The sequence below is a fragment of the Mya arenaria genome, chromosome 3 (genome assembly GCF_026914265.1).
Source record: "Mya arenaria isolate MELC-2E11 chromosome 3, ASM2691426v1".
In the NCBI taxonomy this organism is placed as follows: domain Eukaryota; kingdom Metazoa; phylum Mollusca; class Bivalvia; order Myida; family Myidae; genus Mya; species Mya arenaria.
The window spans coordinates 91077319-91100342 of NC_069124.1; the positions used below are offsets into that span (position 1 = coordinate 91077319).

At 35.6% G+C, this 23024-nt stretch overlaps 3 protein-coding genes across 42 annotated transcripts in view; 1 reads left to right on the plus strand and 2 right to left on the minus strand.

The window, feature by feature from the left end:
• Positions 1-3606: 3606 nt before the first annotated feature.
• Positions 3607-10664, minus strand: LOC128227667 (osteoclast-stimulating factor 1-like). Its single transcript, XM_052938407.1, has 8 exons — positions 10503-10664; positions 9075-9121; positions 8655-8769; positions 7739-7830; positions 7440-7559; positions 6998-7076; positions 5636-5725; positions 3607-5441 (listed from the first exon to the last, which is right to left on the minus strand). Exons 1-8 carry the CDS (start codon positions 10552-10554, stop codon positions 5380-5382), a joined length of 657 nt encoding a protein of 218 aa, XP_052794367.1. The 5' UTR covers positions 10555-10664; the 3' UTR covers positions 3607-5379.
• LOC128227666 (protein pygopus-like) lies at positions 10637-18279 on the plus strand. Its single transcript, XM_052938406.1, has 3 exons — positions 10637-10779; positions 12821-12882; positions 14993-18279. Exons 1-3 carry the CDS (start codon positions 10752-10754, stop codon positions 15611-15613), a joined length of 711 nt encoding a protein of 236 aa, XP_052794366.1. The 5' UTR covers positions 10637-10751; the 3' UTR covers positions 15614-18279.
• A 2435-nt stretch (positions 18280-20714) lies between these two features.
• LOC128227235 (tubulin polyglutamylase ttll6-like) overlaps positions 20715-23024 on the minus strand; it is a 40404-nt gene continuing 38094 nt past the window's right edge. For 35 of the 40 annotated variants that reach the window (XM_052937545.1, XM_052937547.1, XM_052937542.1 and 32 more), the window contains one exon: positions 20715-22905. In XM_052937545.1, the coding sequence (XP_052793505.1) occupies positions 22682-22905 (224 nt within the window). In that variant the 3' untranslated portion in view covers positions 20715-22681. The remainder of the gene's footprint in view (positions 22906-23024) is intronic. The other 5 variants (XM_052937560.1, XM_052937561.1, XM_052937557.1 and 2 more) reach the window with 2 other exon arrangements.

Consider the following 23024-nt stretch of genomic DNA (forward strand, 5'->3'; position numbering starts at 1 on the left):
TATTGAATAATTTCACAATTATTTTCAAGAAAAGGGCCAGATTATATGCTTCAGAATGACCCAGTGAAGTGAACTATTAGCTAGACCATGGTGGGCCTATACAAGGATCATTTTCTAATTAGTAGTAACAGCAGTGAACAACTAGTATGGCTTGTGTCTTGGCAGAAATCTCTATATTAGTCCCTCAAATCTATCTTGGCATCTAAACAACTGAGCCATAAAATCTAGCCTGATAATAGTGTTGTACACTGTTTGAATAAACTGTTTATACACAGGCCCTGCGCTTCTCAAAACAACATCGGCCTAGAAACAACTGAATGTGGGGATTCAACCAGAAGTCACAAAGTGGGAGGTTTGGGTTTTATGGTGGATGTATCTAAAAGTTTGTGCTGTTGCAATTACGCTGTAACAAGTGCAGAGTGATGCACAGGTGCATTATTGTGCAACAACTTGACACAGCGCAACAAGGTAAGTTGGAGCTCCGTTTTTTAGTTGTCAATAAAGGCAGAGGGAACATGATCCTTATAAAATATGCCTGTGACGCTAGTGTGCTCTGTAACTGGGACCGGGCTACAGTATCATCACTGTAGAGCGTACATGACCTGCCTGACACTCCCACTGTCCGAAACAATCTAAGAATGCAATATTGCTTTGCACAGGCATGTCGGTCGGTCGGTCGGTCCGTCAGTAGACCAAAGCTTGTCCGAGTGATAACTCAACAATTCCTAGACATATAGTCATCAAACTTGACATGAAGGTTGGGCCTGACCAGTAGATGACCCCTATTGATTTTAGGGCTCATCGGGTCAAAGGTCAAGGTCACAGTGACCTTTAATGGTAAAATAATTTTAAAGCTTGTCCGAGTGATAACTCAACAATGCCTAGACCTATGGCCCTCAAACTTGACTTTGAGGTTGGGCCTGAGCAGTAGATGACCCCTATTGTTTTTGGGGGTCATCGGGCCAAAGGTCAAGGTCACAGTGACCTTGAATGGTAAAAGGTTGTCTGAGTGATGCCTGCACCCACAGCCATCAAACTTAAATTGGAGGTTGGGCCTGACCAGTAGATGGCCCCTATTGATTTTAGGGGTCATTGGGCCAAAGGTCAAGGTAACAGTGACTTTGAACGATAAAAGGTTGCCCGAGTGATAACTCAACAATGCCTGCGCCCATGGCCCTCAAACTTGACTTGGAGGTTGGGCCTGACCAGTAGATGACCCCTATTGATTTAAGGGGTCAGAGGTCAAGGTCACAGTGACCTTGAAAGCGAACTCGACAATTCCTGGACTTATGGTCATCAAACTTGACATGAAGGTTGGGCCTGACCAGTAGATGACCCCTCTTGACTTTGGGGGTCATCAGGCCAAGGTCAAGGTCAAGTAACCTTTAACGCAAAAAAAGTTAACAAATCTCCCAGTGATATCTCAACAATGCCTGAATCTATGATCATCAAACTTGACATGTAAGTTGGGCCTGACCAGGAGATGACCCTTATTGATTTTAGGAGTCATTGGGTCAAAGGTCAGGTTCACAGTGACCTTGAATGCGAAAATGTTTCAAGTGATAATTGGACAATGCCTGCACCCATGGCCCTCAAACTTTACTTGGAGTTGTGTCTGACCTGTAGATGACCCCTCATGATTTAAGGGGTCATTGGATCAAAGGTCAAGGTTTGTCTGTGTGATAACTTGTCAATGCCTGCACCCATGGCCCTCAAACTTAACATTTAGATTTTTGGTGACCAGCTGATGACTACTATGGATTTTGAGGTCATAGAGTCAAAGGTCACGGTCATAACACACTCTATCCTCAAACTTTGAATGGTCATAATCTTAAAACTGCCTCACTGGCATACAATGTTAGCGACAAATCAGCTGTCATTTCGGTCCATGCATATTTCATTTAATTGTCCATATAATCCTGACAACATGGCGCTCAGGGGGGCATAATGTTTGACAAACATCTCTTGTTTTATTTTATTTCACTCGTCACATTTTGTCATTTTCTTTTCTGGCAACAAGAGCCATTTATCAACAACCTCTCTTAGCTGCACAGAGCCCTCATCTCTCCTTGCCCTTGTCATCAAATGAAAGGATATTTTAAACACATGCCAGCTTAAACTCTGGGGTCAACAAGTGTGGTATGGAATGTGTACAAACCTTGTGCATTTTAATTTTTTCCTTTAAAATCAAAAACCCAACTGGTTATTTTATCCTTTACATGTTTCTCATCTTTTCCACTGTAAGACAGGCATCTTGTTCTATGGATTTGACAGAATCAATATCTTTCTCAGAGCCTGCCGGATTTTTCTTCCTACCTAAAACAAAGAATTCCCATCATCCTCAGAAGAGTCATTTTGAGATGCACACAGTCTAGATCTGTTTTATTTCTAATAGGCTTTTAGATAGTTAGCCACAAATCTTACATTGAAATGCAATGGTGCATTTAAACCACTTGTGCACATGGATAACGTGTAAAATTTGGATAGGCTTACACAAAGTCAATACCCTTTCCAGTTGTAGGCCCTTCTGTATATGAAGGGCACAAGGAAACTGGAATTTTGCAGCTAGACTCCCACTACTAGTTAAACACTCCTCGTATTTTTGACTTGAGGTAAAGAGATGAAAATTTCTATAATTAAACCAAGTGACCTAGTTATATAACCAAATACTAGTAACAAGAAGTAAATGAGAGCCTCACTCTGCCTGGTTACTTTTTGGAGGTTGTCGGAGGTGGTCAAAGTTATCCAATGGATTATACAACCAAATGCTTTCATTGCTGATAAATAATCCCGTTGTAAAAATCACTGTCTGTCCGTCAATCAGTCTGTCTGGGCCAAATGTTTTCGAGGTATCAACTACAACCTTTGTAAACATTTTGACTGTGTTGAGGAGAAGTGCTGTGCAAAAGAAGCATTTTTTTGTATATGGTATTTTTTTTAGTTATTGCATGCCCTTTGATTAATTTCATACTTGATTTTTACTGGCACAAGTTGACTTTTATATTTTTTTATGTATTCACATATTGACTGTGTAGAGGAGAAGTGCTGTGCATAAGAAATACTATTTTGTGTATGGTATTTTAGAGTCATTGCCCTTTGATTCTTTTTATACTTATTTTTTAACTTCCCTCCATGACTCCATCATGTCTTTAGAAGTATTGACCTCAAACCTCATACACTTATTGACTATTGAGGAGAAAAAGAAAGATCATTTTGTGTATGGTAATTTTCAGAGTTATTGCCCTTTGATTATGTTTAAACTTATTTTACTTAATAGTCAATACATCACCCATAATTATCCTGCTATTAAAACAGCAACGGTCAACCTAACACTTAACTAAATAAAAAACAGTGCTATGCTTTAAAAAAAATAAAAATAAAATTTCACAGATGTTAAACACTTAGTGCTCAGTTGAGTTTTAAATCCTAATGTTGCATCTGCAGGAACACAGGAGTTCAAACAGTTGATAATTTGTCAATCCCCAACAATAGATAGAGTTTGGTGGGTAAAGGAGCTGAAACCCCATTTGAAATTGTACAATAGTCTGAAGACAATAGATCTTATTCCTGAAGTTGAGAACCCCTGAGGAACAATAAACAACTTCATGACATGTTTTGTATATATATACATTATATTAGTAAAATTTTATCAACACGAACATGTACAAGTATCAAACTCTAAAACAGTTGTTTTGAATGTCAACCTATAAATCATCCAATATTCCAATAAAAACTTCAAATCACTCAATTGGAATGTTGAAATTGTACTACATATAATACATTGTAACAAACAGAGACATAACCTACTGCAATTTGTTTATTTCAATAGACTTTATACAGAGTAACAGAGAATCACAGAAATTAATAATAAGTCTTATAATTTATAAAAGTTAATATAACAAGTCAACTGTAATCAGAACTTTGATTAAATAGACAATGTTGTTAACAACATCAATGTTAACATTAAAGTTAACACCGATGAAATTAACAACATTGTTAACTTGTATAAAAGTTCTCAACAATTGGACAAATATTGCATGAATATCGGAACAAAAACAGGCACTTGTAAGATGAGCACTATGTCCTATCCACAGTGCATGTACATGTATCAGGTGCAGGAGGTGTTTTAAAAAAGAGATTCTACGTTTTGCTAATGACATCCATATAAAAGACTTTGTATGGAACTTTATCCACATATGCAATTGCACTGTTTAATATCTATATTATATCTATGTTCTTGGAATAAATGCAATCTTGACTATTATTGAAACAGGAATTCTGATAATGCCTGGTTCCTACTAGTGTATGAATTCCCATTTTATGAAGAAAATATCATCTTCATGATATGTGCTCATGATCACAGCCAAAATTGTTGGCATTGCAACTTTTATGTACACTGTCACAGTGTTACTGGCATCATGTATGCCAAGTTGCATGGCAACCGTGACATGTTTTCAATGTTGGCCAAGGTCAAAGTTTTGCATGACGCTGAAACCTTGGCTATGACAATATCATGAATTTTCTTAAAAAACAACAACAAAGAAAAAAACTCCTGAAATATATAAGCAGATAATACTTAAGGCCAGGCATTATTTGAAGAATCATTATGATATTCTACAAATAAAAGTTTTTCATATGATTTTCAATGAATGAACAACAACAGAACTTAAATGAATATGGAGGATTTTAACTAAATGAGAATGTTAGTAGATCTTTTTCCAAATTGAGACAATCAGGTTAACCTTCAATGCCACTATCAATAACAAAACATTCTGGATAAGGTCATCCAACAACGTCCAATAAAAAGAAGAAAAATAGAAAAAGAGGCTTGTTGTTGGAGTAAACATGTTACTGTCAACGCCTTAGACCTGCATCATTATCACAAGGCTGGTATCAGTGCCACATTGGACAGATTAATGTTGAGGATGATGTTATATATTATATAATATACACATGTATTTATCAAGCTACATCAATTGTGCCATCACCATGAGGTTATACTTAGCAGCCATTTATCAAACATTTAGGACTGCATTAATGGCCATTATTGGCTGCATGGTAAGAATACAAGAAGTTTTTGACAATATGGAGGAAAAAGTAGAAGGCCTCTACAGAATGTAGACAAGGTAAGGAATGAGGGTAAGTCGGTTTTTATGCACTGTTCGTTTCAAAATCCACACCATAAATGTAAACATTTATAAAAATATAGAAATCCTGAAAAGAATGAAAATAATGTTAATAAGGAATCTTGAAGTGCACATTTTCTCTAAGTGAACTATTTAACTGCATTTCCACATAATATGTCCATAGCCCTCTGACTGTGGTTATTTCTGCAGTGACACAACTGGCACGTCAGTCGGGACTTTCATCATTGACACCTCAGTCAGAGTCTTCCTCATTGCCATAGTCATAGTCACCAGATAGAGTTCTACTCATTCCAGCTTAAATAGAAAACATGTTAAATTAATATTTTTAAAATTTAATGAGGGTCACCAAAGAAATAATTTTGAATTGGAGAATTTTCTTTAGACTTATTTTAAGAAATGGTGCATAATAAACATCTTAAAATGAGAGTTAGATTCTATATTCATAGTGGAGCACCTTTATATAAAGAACAATGACTTGTTTCGCTAACCTGCAGCTCTAAGCATGGCAGCAGTTTGTGGGTCCTTGGCCAGCTGAAATGGAAGCTTGCCGTCTTGGTTATGCAGATTCACCACCGCACCTAATGACACAAACAACATCAACAGGTAACAAAAAAACAGTTTCATTCCAACAATTATTTCATACAAAATAAAAGGGTTTGGAAAGCACAGGTAAGTTTGAAGATTGAACTTAATTAGCATCCTTTCATAACTAAACTTTCAGTGCTTTGATTTTTATGAAGAATTTGCTAATTCATGTTATCTTTAAAACCTTTTTTGGCGGACACGTGTTGAATGACTCCGAGTGTTTTGGCTGTGACTTATTTTTCTTCAAATATTTTACGTTTTCAAAACATTTGGAAGGAGGAAATAGCATATATACAAGTCGCTTTTATTTTTAATAATGTTTTTATTTAATTGTTCCCAGTTTTAGTACAATGACGCTTTTTATTATGAAACTCTATGATCACACAGTTTTAAACCTTTTATTTTATAAGGCAGACTGTGTGTGATGTTATTGGTTTCTAACGATGACTGCATCGTATCTTTGAAAAGTATTTGCATTAGGTGCTCTGAATTCTTTCCCTCCGTCTGCAGATAGAATTGGGATCTCTAATCATTGAAGTACTTGGGGTTTACCTTTTCGTTTTTTATTATTATTTGTTTTATTGATAAGTTTCCTCAAGTTAATGCATACTTTGATAAGATTTACCTTTTGCGTTTTATCTTTATTAAGAATTGTTGGGATAAGAGTGAGGTTTGTGCACATAAACTGGTTTAAACCCCCAGTAAATTTACATTTTACTGACAGTTCCAAGGCGGTACCTAACAATTCTTGATAAACATCAAGTACCAATTATTTATATATATATATATATATATATATATATATATATATATATATATATATATATATATATATATATATATATATATATATATATATATATATATAGTATTTACGCACTGTGCTGTTTGTAGAGTTTTGTGCGTTTGTCTTTGGCGTTTGCCCATTGCCACTAAACCGGGTTTATGTTTAACTTTTTGCTACTGAGCATGTTTCTGTAGCTTTTTGCATATATATTAAATGGGCTAAAATCTCTGAGTTAAATGTGTGCATATAAAACCCCATGTACAATCAAAATCATTAATAGCTTTTTTCTTCATCTTTTTTAACATTCATGTTATAGCAACATATAAGAACATATTTGTTGACTTATTTCAAATTACTTATTTATTTTTACACGAAACCTTTGCAATTATTTACTTTACTGCTATCTATGGCTACAGCGATGCATTTATCTTATCACACTACATGTATATAGAGCGTAACATCTCGTGCAGAACTATACCTTTTTCCAGGAGGAGCTCGACGGCCTCTGCATGACCTCTCCAGGCTGCTGAGTGGATTGGAGTGTCACCTAACTTGTTCTATAAACATTATATAGAGCGACTGAATGAGACGTCTTGAAGCATCATAAATGTTTCAGACACTACATAATATCATATTCTTGAAATCATAATGACATTGCCATCAAAAAATTTCCATTCTTTTGCATTATGACAAACTAATGCATATCATTTCGATTATTTTCATATTGCAATTAACACAACATCTTCAGAACACCTCTGATACTATGAGAACAATGGATGTGATTGGTAAAATGAAGGTTAATTGCGAGGAAACAAATGTGACATCGTTAAAACAAATGATGCCATTGATGCTGCTGCTTTTCAAGCAGCCCATTTTACAGACTACATGTATGGCACTTGATGCGGGCTGTGTGTTCATACCTGGGTGGAGACCTGGCAGTTGGGCACGGCCAGCAAGGCTTTCATACAGTCAATATGCCCCCCGTGGGCAGCCCAGTGAAGAGGGGTTGCCCCAGCCTTGTCCAGCGAGTTTACTGATACCTGCACAACGTAAACAAACAACAATGACTTTTAATCTTTATGAAATAATTTAATGTGAAAAGTAGCTTAATATTTGGTTTTGAATAAAAATGTTACGAAATATTATTTCAGTCAAATAGATGATCTTACTCATAATATAGAAAATAATATTTCAATGTATTCTGTAAATCCAGACTGACCTGGTTCTGTAAGCATTCTTGCAAGAAAGGCATGTTGCCTCTCTTAGCTGCATCATGGAGTGGGAAGTCTATAGTCTCCGTGTTCTCTGCCACTAAAACATTCATTAACAATAACAATGATAGCAAGTTTGCAACTGTCATAGATTTGTCCCCTTTCTGCTATATTTTTTTTCTAAAACATAAGTGAATGAGTCCTATATTCTGCCTTAGTTTCAATATAATTTACAATCACTAAAGCGAAAAATTCATTGATCAATGACAACACATAATGATTAACTCACTGAGATGACAATATCCTCTATAAATTGTTCTTACAGTGAGCCTACCATAGAGGCTGGGGTGGTATGAGTAAGGCATTGTTAATACCCTTGTTCATGGGTATGAGTCCGACCTTGTTCCTACCCTAGATGCAAGGTAAGAATCCGGCCTGGTTCCTACCATAGATGCTGGGTATGAGTACGGCCTTGTTCCTACCATAGATGCCGAGTATGATTACGGCCTTGTTCCTACCATAGAGCTGAGTATGATTACGGCCTTGTTTCTACCATAGATGCTGGGTATGAGTACGGCCTTTTTCCTACCATATATGCCGAGTATGATTACGGCCTTGTTTCTACTATAGATGCTGGGTATGAGTACGGCCTGGTTCCTACCATAGATGCTGAGTATAATTACGGCCTTGTTCCTACCATAGATGCCGAGTATGAGTACGGCCTTGTTCCTACCATAGATGCCGAGTATGATTACGGCCTTGTTCCTACCATAGATGCCGAGTATGATTACGGCCTTGTTCCTACCATAGATGCAGAGTATGATTACGGCCTTGTTCCTACCATAGATGCCGAGTATGATTACGGCCTTGTTTCTACAATCATTGCTAGATATAAGTCCTGCCTTGTTCCAACAGTAAGCCTACCATAGTTGCTGGGAATGAGGCCAGTCTTGTTCCCACATCGACCCTTCCACCAATCCTTGTTTGTGGAGTCCTGGATGTACAGCAGGTCCCCCTCTTCAAACGACAGCTCATCAGTCTGTATGATATACACATGTACAGGTTATACCAAACTAATTTAGGATCCATTTATGATTGCTGTTGAAAAAAAACCATGAAAAATGATAATATTATGATTATGGACGTCACTAAGGGGCTGTTTTCAAAAAGGAGCGTGAAATAAGAAATTGTTTCACAATTTTGTGATTAATAAATTTTTGGAATATCAATGGTAATCTAAAATTGGAAACAAAGAAAAATTTACTGGGTAGATATAAAATATTTTATCTATTTAGGGTAATCTTTCTTTGCTACTCACAAGAATAATCTAAATTTAACTCATACCTGTTGGGCATCATATTTGTACAACGCTCTCACAACTTTCACTTGACCTGAGAAAAGCAACAACAAAATAATAATTGGTATTATCAAGTGGGATATTGTTCCCCAAAGATATTAAATCTCATACAAGCACACCTCCTGTTTATTCAGAAACCAAACAAAATGCAGCAGTTCATGAATTAAACAATACTTGTACTTTGATTGGTAAGTATAAAACTGTGGTCTAGTGGTTATGTTGCAGTCAAAGGTGATTCTTTATTTTACCAGGAGTGGTTTCAAACCCCATTTTAATAAGTCTAAATATTTTTTCCACACTAATTTTAATGCTTCTTGATAAAAGTTCATTAAAAAAATAATTGATCATCAGTGTTTTGTCTTGTTTAAATTGCTTGTTGAGTCATATTTCTATTAATATTCAAAAACGTGCATATTTATTTTGGTTTCTCTGAATTCATATTTTAAGCTGTATTTATGCATCAGCCAATTGTAACCATGGCCCCGACCAGGTCCGGGGAATAGTGGGGACTTTGACTTTCAGTCCAACCAATCCCAGGTAAAATCCCTGCCCTGCAGTTACAAACTGCTGGTAAAATCTCCGCCAAATGCCCCCGCACCCGGAGATAAGGCCCATTCCCCCCTATTTTTGGCATGAAAACAAAACCATCGCATTCCCTCGACACTGCAGAGCCACCTTGAAGGTAAAATCACGACCCATTCCGCCGCTATCCCCAGTATACCCCTGGACCTTACATATACTTTCACTGGCCAGATTACATATACTTTCACTGGCCAAATTACATATACCTACACAAAAAGGATAATCAATTTAATGCAATAATTATTACTATTTTGTATCAGTATACTTTTAACACACAGTGTTTACAAACTTCAAAGTGACCAATTGATCACACCTCATAAATGATATATTTAAGCTGCGTTAGCCTTTCTTTAGAGAAAGACTTTTCTTGTATGACATCATTGTTTATTTATTTGCTGCACCTGATTGGACAAGGGCCATCATTTGATCAATGCTTATAACGGCCCATCTTTTTCACAGATTTCTCTTTTTAATTTCCCATAAAATTGGGTATATCCTATCTCAAAAACAATAAACACAAACAGAAAATGTAAAATATCAGGATTATTTCATATTTTTCATGCAACTCCTTATAAAGGCTTCTGCAATTTTGGAAACTTCCCCAAGAAGCTCATAATTGTTTTGAACTGATCATGAAATGAATTACACTGTATTTTCGCTATTATAGCATTTTCCTCTGATCCAAATGGTTTTTAAACCGTAAATGTCCTATAAGACATACCAGGCTCGTGTCTTTTTGTTAACCCGAACCATTTTCCCTATTACTTATTCAGCAAACCATTTAAAATCACCTAAATTTGGTGGTCAATCATGTATAGAGTAAAAAATATCACCTGGTTTTGGGACGGGCGGTGGAGGCCGTACTGGTCTGGATGCACGTGACATTATCTTACACTTCCAGTTACTTTATAGACAGGTCAAACGCTAATATAATATATCTTCTTTATTGCATTAACGAATGCGGAAGTAAAAGAGAACTGAGTGTAATTTGCTGTTTTTACAAAGATATATTTTCTCAAGATGTGAAAACAAAATTGTTTACATCAGGAACTTTGTATTTTCTTCTTTATTTGTGTATAACTATGCCAAGAGGACGTGCCAAAAACTTAAGTGAGTTACTATTACCAATGGCAAAGTTATGCGGGATGCATTTGAAACTATACTGTCGAAAATACGATGTTACATATTTTCGCGAATCATCATGTGTTATGTTATTCCATTCTCATTTGTTTTCGTTTGTTAATCAAGGTCACACAAAAATAATATTTTCATCTACGGATTTTGCCCTGGTAAAAGTTGAGCAATCCAATGAAATAAAAATACAGTTTTCAGAGCTTTTTCTTTAGCTCCCATGGGTGGACCTAGCCACAATAATGCGTGTTTAGCGAACTTTTTTAACATTTGGATATTCATTTTGTTCCCGAAACGCCACAAGTCGCCTATTTCATATCAATGTAAAATATATTCTTCAACTGTTACTCCACAATACTTAACACTTCGCTGTTAAATAAAAACACAAAAGTTACACTTTAATAATTTTAGCCAATACCTTTTACTTATTACACATAAGTTTTTAATGAAACACAAATAATTAATGTGAAATAAATAATGTTCTTGTCATTTGTCAATGTTCTTGGGGCATTAATGTTTGTGGTTTTCGTGGGTTGGGTGATCCACGAATTCAAGATCCCACGGAATATAAACCCTTTATTCACTTTTTCATAGCCATGTTATGTACATACTCTAGTTTATTCGTTACAGAGGCCGCAGTATACAGCCTAAATATCCGTCTCACTGTATATCTTACTATCATTGTTTTGTTAATATATTATATCTACCTTTAACAAATAATAAACCAAATCATTTGACATCAGCTATCTTAAGGGATTGTTTACTCAAATATATGGACCTTCGCCGTGTTTTTACAGTTTGCAAAATTCTTAATTGGCATTGGCTTTGATATCCGTATTTATGATCAGGGTACATCTTCTTTTATGACCTTTATATCCAATTAAATCGATAATAGACATGGATATATGCACTTATTGGCATGTCGTATCACTTTAGCGATTGTTATAAACCGAGTGACGTAGAAGATGGAAATCACAGGCCAGCTAGTGGAGATAATGCAGACGATCTAGAACGATCACAGTTTCGATTTTTTTTTCAAAAATGAAAAACCACGAATTCAAGTACCCATGAAATTGTTTTTTTGGCAAACCACGAAATTTCATGCCAACGAATATAAATGATTTCTCAGTAGTTTAATTTAGATCGACTTATGTCAATAAAGCATCGCCATTTTGAACCCATCTAGCAGGTGCCCGTTATCTTTCTGCTCAATATACTTAGGGCTGGGATCTGTCTTTCTTGGCTAGGAAAACAACCAAGTGGGATATGGACTCGTAGAGTCGCCAAAACAAAAATCGTCAAAGACTCTGAAGCGGCTGTTTATATGGACTAAGGTGGACCCGACTATGGAACCCACTCCTAAAGCCAAATGTACAATATTTTTCCCAATCGGACAAAAAAATCCCAATCATAATCTCTTAAGTAAAATTGTCTACTGGTACTGGAGAGCCTAAAATGGACCAGTACCAAAGTTTTCAAGATTTGAGGATTAGCACGGCTTATTGTTTAAGGAATCCTCCTTGTTACCAAATAAAAACAGTTTGCCATAGAGATAATATTATATTATTTATTTTTTACCCCCCCCCCCCCCCAAAAAAAAATTGCTCAAATATCCATAAGTACATAGCAGAAGCGCACTGCCTTAAATGTTCTAAAATCTGGTCTCTGGAACCGTGCCAGTCTCAGTTGGATAGTGACATGTTTTGATATTTTTATAATTATCTGAATTGTAAGATAGTTTTGGCTATAAATTTTATGTATGATCGATGAATAATGACATTTTAAATAAATAAAATTGAAAATGACCCCACAAAATATTTATTTCCTTTCAAATGCCTGTTTTATTTTTATAGAAGTAAAGTTGCCAATACAACATTATTGGCCATGTTTTATGCAACATGACTTTATAGGAGAGCGTTGTATGGCATGTTTTTCAGTGCAGCCAAAATCATTTATCAAGAAGTCCTTCTTCTTGACACAATGTTGATGATTATCTGACATTCATTACACTGTGTTTCAGATGCAGAGGGAGATGGGTTTAGCCAACCAAGTGCCCCTACAAAAAGAAGGAAAAAATCAAGGGTAAAGTATTTCTTTCATTTCAATGTGTAGGTCAGGGGCAATAATTACTACAGGTTCAACCTGAGTTCTGACCCAAGTGCCAAAACTGCAAATCTTCATCTCATTATGACTCCTTTTTGTTGAGTACTTATGATGAAATTTGCTGAATACTATTTGAAGCTGACATTTATTTTATAATATAATATGTATAGAATAAGTTGATTTCTTGTTATTAAAAAAGTGCTTGTGTTTCGTAATAACAGCCCCAGGAGTCCTGTTTAGACTGTAGTAATGACCTCATACAGTAGACATGTACATCTTTATGTCACAAGTGAAAGTTCCAAAAACAAAGTAGCGGACATCTTCGCTTTGAAAAACAAAACTCAGAGACAAACATTCAGTAACATTTCATGATTTATCCTTATGAATTGATGACAGTCTGCAGCCATGGTGGGACTGTTAAATAAAGATTCCTAACACAAGTTACAACACCATGTCGTTGACAAACTTTAACATAAAACCTATGTTTAGCACACGCTAATTGATAAATGCAAGGGCCACGGGATCCTTATCATAGTAGACCTATTTCTCGCCATTGAAAACTTTGCACATACAAAAATACAAGCGCTCTGGGACCCTGATCATAACACAATATGATTTTCAAGTGCTCTGGCAATACAGATTTTGAAAAACAGACTCCTTGGTAAGACTCTGGGTGTGTATGTCCATAGAGTTCTGACAGGGGTGTTTTAAGGCCCCTTTCGAGTATATACCATAGATTCTCAATGATATGGCCATACCATAGGATGAATATAGTTTCTGGATTGTAATCTGCAAAAAAACGGGCTCTATGTATAGAGGCATTGCCATTGGGGAAAATATATGACAGGCTAAACTTTGTCTTCAAGAATGTTAATGTCCTTTAATAGAACATGTCCTTAACTGAGAATTCAAGAGCACACACTCTAATCTAGAAACAGCTACTTCATAGTCAACTGGGATTACAAACTACAAAATACTAAACGCCTTCACAACACTTTCCCCAACTTTAAAGATATATAGGGATATTGTGGGGAGTGTTGCCCTGCCTCGAAGAAACCAAATTTCATAAAGTTTGTCTCAAGATTTATCAGAAAAAAACATTTGGCCAGAGTGAAGGTGTTGCATTTTTATGAAATTTCATTCTTTAAGCTGTTGTACATGTATCTAAAATACATGAAGTCTTTTAACAAGTCCATAAGTGCAAGTCAAAATGACTATGGCATTTTGCAAATTTTAGAGTTTCAAAACCCAGTCCTTAATTGTTCTCGCTTCTGAAGGATGAAAATACACTACCGTATGTATTATGTGTAAAAAAACCACAACATTTGGGTTCTTTATTTACATAAAATCATGAAATAAGCATCTAGAGTACGGAAAATTTGAAAGTATCCAAATATGTTCCACCTAAAATTCAGTTATCCTTTTCGTCCAATATGAATAAGATGCATGAGTCATAACTGTTTAAAATGATATGAGATATTTCTGTGAAAATCAAGACTTTTTTTAAGCATCCTTGCAAGAAAGACATATGGTAGTCATAGCAAAGCTATGGGCTTCTCAAATTTCCAGGTTTGACTCGTGGCCTGAGCACGTAAATGTGAGTTTGATTTGTGGCACCAAGCTTGACGAATGTGTTTTCTCTAGGTACTGTGCTTTTCCCCCATAACACAATATCATTCTCACATAAAATTGTGCCAATGAGTAAGATTATAAGAGTGTTATAATAATGAATTATATAAATAAATAAATTAAAGGAAAAATATTCTAAATAGATTGTTTGATGTTTATTTGGGTAAAAACATAGCCAATATGCACTAGCTAATACATAATTACAGTATATTGAATTTTAACATTTGCATATAGCTTTTGAGTACTTAAAAATATATCAAATGAACTTATCACACCATGTTAAATATAAAATACAGACAGGATATTAAAATGACTACAAAATGTTTAGAGGAGCCTGGTAATAGTTTCCTGATTGTGCTTTTTTTAAAATGTTTATTGTCCTTGTATTCTTAATTTTATTCTTTCATATAACACATGTACAGCTTGAATGAAAAATCATATCAAATGCTGTGTATTTCAGGCCAGTCCTGGTACTCCCGACATGATCCCGCCACAGATGGCAGGGGGGAGCTATGGCCCAATGGGGATGCCGGGCAACCCAATGGATGACCCCCGCATGTACGCAAACTCAATGCCATACTCACCTAACTCCATGCAGGAGATGGGCATGTACAACATGGGCCCAGGAATGGGGCCCGGCCCAGGCAGGGGAGGACCCATGCCTGGCAGTCAGAGCCCCTACCAGTATGGTCCAGGGGGTCCTCAAGGCGGACATCCAGGCCCCGGACATAGCCCCATGGGGCCTGGTCATCACATTAATCATCGCATGCCCCAGCCTGGCCAGATGTCAACTTCCTCTATGGGTAACGGCAAAACTTACCCAACATCTGCATCTATGGTTTTCAACCCATCCAACCCGAATGCTCCACCGATATATCCGTGCGGTATCTGTCACAAGGAGGTGCATGACAATGACCAGGCGATCATGTGTGAGAGTGGATGTAACTTTTGGTACCACCGCGGCTGTACTGGGCTCTCTGAGGCTGCCTTTGTCATGCTCACACAGGAGGCGTACGCAGAGTGGGCCTGTGACGGCTGCCTCAACTCCCGCAACATTCCCCTTGTCAAAATAAAGTCATAGATAATCTTTGTTGTACAATCATTTTCATAATTGTTCTTTTACATTTCATGGATTGCATCTTGTTAGTAACCATGGTCCTTCATGTTGTCTTTTTTGTTGTAATACTTTTAATTTCATGTCATTTTATGCTTATGTGGTATTTTATCAGATCTTAGATACATAAAAAAATAATCAAACAAATGTAATAGCAAAGACATATCGTTTTTATCACTATGTTTGCGTATTTCACATGCTGAATACAGTCAAGAATATCTTACAACTTTTCTCAAATTTGAAATGTCTTGATTTTTTAAAAGATATTTATCATTATTGTCTGTCTGCCCTGCTGTGCAGTACTAAATGAAAGAACATGGAAACTGATCTGACAGACAGAATATGGATTAAAGGCCTTTGTTTCATCATTTATGTTTATATTGTATATATGCCAGCTATACTTCTTCAAGTGAATGTCTGAAGGAGCTCGGATGTTATCTTTATGAAATTGCTTATCGTAAATAGGAAAATGAGCTTAATGAGCTTTTGCAATCATTAGCTTTATTTGCATATGTTCGATATGATCAGTTTTCTATATTTCATTCAAAAGTCCAAACGGTAAAATAACTTTAAGATTATTAATTATAAAATATATATTTTTATGTGTTTTATTTATTTTTATTTTAACATAGTTTCCCCCTATGCATCAAATACAGCTTTTTTGATTAGGTGTATTTTATATGAAAACACAGCTTATAAAAGTATTTTGTTCAATTCAAGGGGGCAATCAAAGAAACTCCCTGGTCATTTATATCTTGACTCTGTTACATAAACTCAATAACTGGAATGGCTGTTAAATGAGATTTAAATGAGATAATAGACATGATTTACTTCTCCTGTACAGCTGGTTTGATTAGTGTTAGAAATAGTCAGTAGCTGGTATGTCACCTGAAAAATCTCAATAAAACAATATGAATTCAATATCTATATAAAAACGTTGATATTTAATTTAACCTTTCACCAAACTGTTTCATCATTTCTACTCAGGGGCTTATATGACGTTGTTTAACTGACAAAGCTCTAGTCTTAACTTAGGGAGGCATATAGAGTGACCCTTGTCCATCTGTAGACCTAATACTGGTTCAATTTGCCCAAACCTTCTGATCGCGCAAATTGAAAACCGGGTTTTCAGTGCATTACGTCGTGTATAGTTTTCTATTTTGAAAAAGAAATCCATTGCTTGATATTTGTAGTATATATATATTTTATTTTGTTCAGCTTCATTTTACAATATTTAGCTTTTGCATTTTATTATATTCTTTTGTACACTTACATATCACTATATTGTTGCATTTACCTTGTTTTGACTGTTAGATATTTTTGGTGACTATTTTACTATGTATTTAATTGTTGAAGAAATTTTAAGCTTATTTGCTTTTCCAAGGAACTGTAAGGTAACTGTGTTTTGTGACTTTAGAAGGATCTTAAAAAAATTCTGTAATAAAATTGACATAATGTAATCAAGCGTTGGCTGTGAAAAGCATGGAAAGTGTAAATATCTTCTTTGTCTTGACCTTTGATGTATAGCAACGCGAATTGGCCATTAGTGGTACTCTACAAATTGTATAAGTCTTTTCTCTTGAATTATTTTAAATTTAGGACTTCTATGTAACGAGAAATCATTTTAAGTTATAAACCTAGACATACTGTTTGTCAAAGTTGTGCCCTTGTCACATTTGTAACTATAATTGGTACCTTGTGTAGAGACCTTATACATGTTTTTGTTATATTACATTTGAACACTCGAATGAGCTATCATTTTAGGCGCCAATTTAGACATGTTTTAAATCTTGAGGTATTTCAATTTTTAACAGCTTTTATGTTTAAATGTTTTGTTTCTGTGTAGAAATCCTTGAAATAACATTCCTTTTTGTTGCCATAAAGAGTTGCTCACTATAAATTAATGTTGTGTTTACTGCTGTAAGAGATATAGCTCACATTCTTCAGCTCTTCTGTGTTTCAGAATAGAAAAGTTGAGGAACGATCATAGCCTTGGCGTCATTGTCCCCATCAATGTCTTGCAGGACATTAATGTTGGATTTACCAAAAAGTTTTTTTAAATATTCATTTGAAACTTGGTACACATGGTCATAAACATTTCACACCTGTACAGCTTAGTCCATATCTCGAGCTTCAATAATTGTTGAGTTATTCCCCTTTTTTCACTGAAAAACAACAGGCGTGTGTTCACTGAACAACAGCAGACGTGTGTTCACTGAACAACAACAGGCGTGTGTTTGCTCTGCGGAGCTCCTGTTAACACTTGGATGTAGACATGTTTTTGTACTTTGTAGTTTGTACTGTATATTTTATAGTCTTCAAAAAGTAGTTCCTTATCTTATTCACACGACAGATACCATTGTGTTAAGTAACATGTGTTTTAAGAAAAATGGCATAATAGTATACATGTACATATTCATTTTACTTTGTGTGTGACACTATTGTACATAGCATTTAGTCTAAAGGACAAATGGATGTGAACAGTTGTGTAGATCTGAATAACTATTTTCATTTGTCAAGCCATTTGACTTTCTTTAATTGTTACTACATTTATACATAGAGACTTTCTTGTAGTTGTTGTTTGTGGTAGTACACTCTTGTTGTGTATAATGAAATAAACGTCTTTTTCGGAATTATTTTATTTTACCTCTTTCAAAGTACTCTTGTAGAGTTGAAGGTCTGTCTGTTTCATTGACATTTCTAAATTATGAAAGTGGTCTTGTCTGCAGAGGTTGAATATTTTCACCCCATTAGAACACTCTACACAGCAATCTTGGATTAGAATGACTTATTTCTCCCACCTCCAATAAGTAGATCCAAAAATTTGACTATGCTAGAAATTCTTTTCTTGCATACCGCACGTGTGTTTCTGGTCATGTGACCAGTGCTGGAAAAACCCATCTTACATACCCCATGTAAGATGAGTCACGCGCAAAAACGCACCACTTCTTATTTCATATTGTATGGTTTACGAAAAATATATTATGCCATTTCAATAAAGCGCAATCAAATATATTTGTTTGCAAGACTTAATTAAAACTGAAAATAAATAATCATATAATACGCTATTTTTAGTTATTTAAAATTACTCTGCTCTATGACGACAGTACACAATGTTGCAAGCGCTTTTTGGTGTAATTGTACAAAAGTTCGTTTTCAATGTCATTTTTTCCACAAATTGATAAATTTAGATATGCAAGAAAAAATTTCAATCATGTTTTTCCGGTTTCGGATTAAAAAATCTGACCCTCGGGCAGGCTGCGTGACCGGTAACTCGGCAAGCCTTGTTACCTGCTAACGCGCGTGCCCTCGAGACGGATTTTATTATCCGTACTGGAAACACATGATAGATACTTATAATCTTACCCACAGGCAAAGATAAAACAAAGTTCCCGTATGGACCTCCTTTTTAATTGGCATCACACAATTACCTCCCTTGTTGAAGACCGTCGTCTGTAGCATCATGGAAACCTTGTCTTGTGGCAATATTTAAAATCCTAACTAATTATTTCTTGCTTCATAATTTGTTTTCATGCTCCATTTAAGAAATAATGTTGCACTCTCCCCAGAACTATTTAAAGAACATGTTGACTATTAACATAATCTGAATCACTGCGTGCATATCCATGACAACCACTAATCATCACATATTTTTACGCATTTATTTTCACTACACACAAAAGAGTTCCAGCAAAAAAAATACATTTTTACTTTTTTTTGGTTTAACTGAGGTGGGAGAAAAAGCACCTACCATAGCCACTCGTATAAGATGGGTTCATCCCAACCCTCACGCCGTGTTTTGCAGAAACTACGTAAACCTCGTTTTCGCAAAACACTACGCTCGGGTTTGGATGAACCTATCTTACACTTTTGACCATGGAAGATACATTTATTCTCACAAATATAAACTTGGGACTTGATTCTAAGATTTGGTGCCATGATACTCAAAACTGATTTGACAAGAAATAGGTGTAACATTTTTATTTTTTTTGATCTGACCAAATTTTTACATCTGACCCTAAAATTTTTTATTGGCGTCACACAAAAAATATCTGTCCAGTTATTTTTTTATTTACTTTTTCTCCTTTTGGGATAAATTTTCAGTAGCTCGAGGATTTTCAGTTTTAAAAAGATGACAAAAGCTACTTTTTTTTATATCTATGTTGCATAGTAGATGTGACATTGACAAGTTTTATAACCCATTATTAACTTGTACATTTATTTGCCATGGCTGATGTAAAGTATGAATGATACAAAGAAAAAGAAAGTGTGTTAAATTGGATGTTATTGTTATTTTGTGGTTGTGCGATTTGTCACACATTGGTCTGTAAATCAAAAAGTTTATTTTCTAGTATATCGATACATGCTACTAACTTCATGGTGTGTTAATAAGGATCAACGTCACTTGGGACAGATATTTTAGGTTTCTATTTTTCTATACATTGAAATATGTATTTTCTTCATGTTTCACAATGCAGTAGCGCATGCACAGAATAGAATATTTTATATATATAAAGAAATGCCCCAACTGGGACTCAAACCAACAACACCTGCAACAGACACGCCTAGTGAAACAATGTCCACCAAGAAAGCTGGGAAACCACAAAAAGATAGCTTACTTCGGTAACACATATATAAGGATGAAGTTATACTGGAGTATGGAAAATTGTTGCACAACAGTATTTTGCAACATGTAAACCAAGTTCTATTTGAATATCTTGGGACAGTTTTTGTGTTATGGCCAAGGAGTTTTTGCACTAACAACAAGGCTTAACAGTACCTAGAGTTTTTTCAGAAGCAGACAAGCTATAAATGAGGAAGATAAGATCATAATTGTTACTTATAATCGGAAGTACAAAACTTCTCCACACTCATTGCTTTTTCATAGATTTTAAACTGGCCTTTATGAGTATGACATACTTTCCAAGACAGGTGGAAAGGACTGTATGCCTCGTAATTTTGGAAGAATCCATAGAAACTGCCTTACTTGCAGATCTTTCTATCCTGTTGTCCTGCAAAAGACCTAGCATATGTATCAGGGCTAGTGTCCAAAAACACAACACACCTGTCTATGAGCTGCATTTATTTAATAATATAAATATATTCAATAATTTAAATATGTTTAACAATACACAACTTTTTACATAAATTATAACAATGAAAATCCAAAATAATACAGCACATTAATCAATCCAGTGACTCAATATTGGCACATGTAAGGACGGAGAACAAGTAAAATTAAAAAGTATAGCCAACTCAAATTCTTAACAGCAACCATAAGTATTAATTTAAGTGTAAACAATGGTTTCTACATTTAACAACTTGCTGATAAAACAACTACCAGGGTAGGAAAGGTCTCGAGACTGAATTTTAGATTCAGACACACAAATTCAAATCTTGATTGGAATTGTAAATTTCTAACTAGCTAACAATCTATGGTGACAATTGCTGTATATACAATGTGTATTTCCATCTATAGGTTGGCTTTAAATATACATTATTTCTTTTTAAAATTTTGCATTTCTGAGAGTCTCAGTGGGATTGATATCTTTCAAAAACATGGTCCAGTCTCTTCTACTCTATGTTTGTTTGTTAACAAAACTAATTATTTCTAAACTAAAGAACTTGTTCCTTCAAATAAGAATACTACTCCACAGTAGTCCCTGAGATACCATATGCTAACAATACAATCTTTATTATAATGCTTAATTGGGACACTAATGTGGAAAAGTCAGTTGAGTAGCTTGCCTCTGCTCACTTGAGTAAAAAACCTCCGTCCCACTTCCAGTCCTCACAACCATCATTTATCTAAATAACACAGAGCAATAACAATGAAGCTGTAGCAGCATACATGTACAAGCTTCATTCAGAAATGTAAAAATATCAACCTAACAAAGATTGTATCACTCATATGATTTTACAATGTAACATATGTACACTGAACAAAAACACCAGGTGCTTTGAACATCCAAAATAAACAACAATGTAACCATTATACTTTTCATGGTAAACGCAAGTCCACACCAGTTACCAGACCAATAAAAGTTGATGTGATCTCAGATATTCAGATTGCTACAGTTAAAAGACTCAACAATGTGCTGAGGTAATTGGATAGACCTAGCTCAAGTCTATTTGGGTGAGTACATGTTTTTACTCCACACTGTAAATTAGAGTTGGGACCACAAGTGATGAAATGTAAAACAGGTAAAAGTTATAAATAATTAAACTTAACAAATCAAGAAAAGTATACTCATCAATTCAAAAGTACTATCAACAGATAGCACAAACTTATCACAGACTGACCTTGTAATCACAGTGTTCTTGTAGGTCCATTTAACCTATGTAACTTGTGCATTTGAGCTCACAGTGCTATATTAATTTGTTCATACATGTAAGAATATAGCTCCTTAAATAAAAAATAAAATGCATTTCAATTCTACAATACATGAACATTGTTTCACTATACAAGTATTTACAGCCACAGATAAACACTTGTCTTTGTCTAAACCCTTGCTGCACCACATTTCAAGTCTTCACAAAATGCTGATATGTAAGTTGTCCAGTATTCCGAATGATAAAACTGACCGTAGCTAACAGGACATGCACGCACATCTCTCCCTCACCTTTACATGATCCAATATATTCAATAAACAGGCATCTCAACTCAAGCTTCAGGAATCAAAATAATGCTTGAAATAATCTTTGACAACAACAACAACATGATTCATTTTTGTGCATTCAATTCTGATATTAACATGTTATTCCAACCTACATAACTGTCTGTTTAGGCAATACAGATTACAGGATATCAACAGTTTCTGCATATTTCCAGAACTAGAGGAAATACAGATATAGCACTGGCATCATTTGGAAAACTGCCCTAATGAGCTACACAAGCAGTCATTTCAAACAATTTGCAGCAAAACATAGAGCACATATGAGTGTATATTTGGCAACAACATTGGTATGACAACCAGCACAAGTAAACAGGTTGGCAGCAGCGATGAGACCGGGACCAGCTGGGCAAGGTTGACATCAGCTAAAGGCGATCGCGTGGTTCTCCCGCATCTCCATCTGGCGGAGGCGGATGTTGTTGGAAGCTCCACGGATACGCTGTGAGCGTGTGGATCTGAGACTCGGGATGTTGGAGTCAGAGAGGCTGGAGTGATGGGAGCTGACGCGACTCAGCCCGCCAGCCGACATCACGCTGCCACTCTCACTGTGCCCCAGATCAGGTCGCTGTATAACTGGGGCTGGTCCTGCAAAAACGGTTCTTACATTGTGGGTTATCTTCAAAACACATTGTGGCTAGTGTGGTAGGGGTAACCTTCATTTCACACATTACGGTTATGGCTGGCTAGGGTATGTTACACTTAAA

Coding starts and splice junctions, on each gene's coding strand:
- LOC128227666 (XM_052938406.1), top strand. CDS start 10,752: ATGCCAAGAGGACGTGCCAAAAACTTAA. Junction 10,780..12,820: donor AGGACGTGCCAAAAACTTAA/GTGAGTTACTAT, acceptor ACTGTGTTTCAG/ATGCAGAGGGAGATGGGTTT. Junction 12,883..14,992: donor AAAGAAGGAAAAAATCAAGG/GTAAAGTATTTC, acceptor TGTGTATTTCAG/GCCAGTCCTGGTACTCCCGA.
- LOC128227667 (XM_052938407.1), bottom strand. CDS start 10,554: ATGTCACGTGCATCCAGACCAGTACGGCCTCCACCGCCCGTCCCAAAA. Junction 7,831..8,654: donor CCTCATTCCCAGCAACTATG/GTAGGCTTACTG, acceptor TGAATGTTTTAG/TGGCAGAGAACACGGAGACT. Junction 7,077..7,439: donor ACTGCCAGGTCTCCACCCAG/GTATGAACACAC, acceptor TAATGTTTATAG/AACAAGTTAGGTGACACTCC.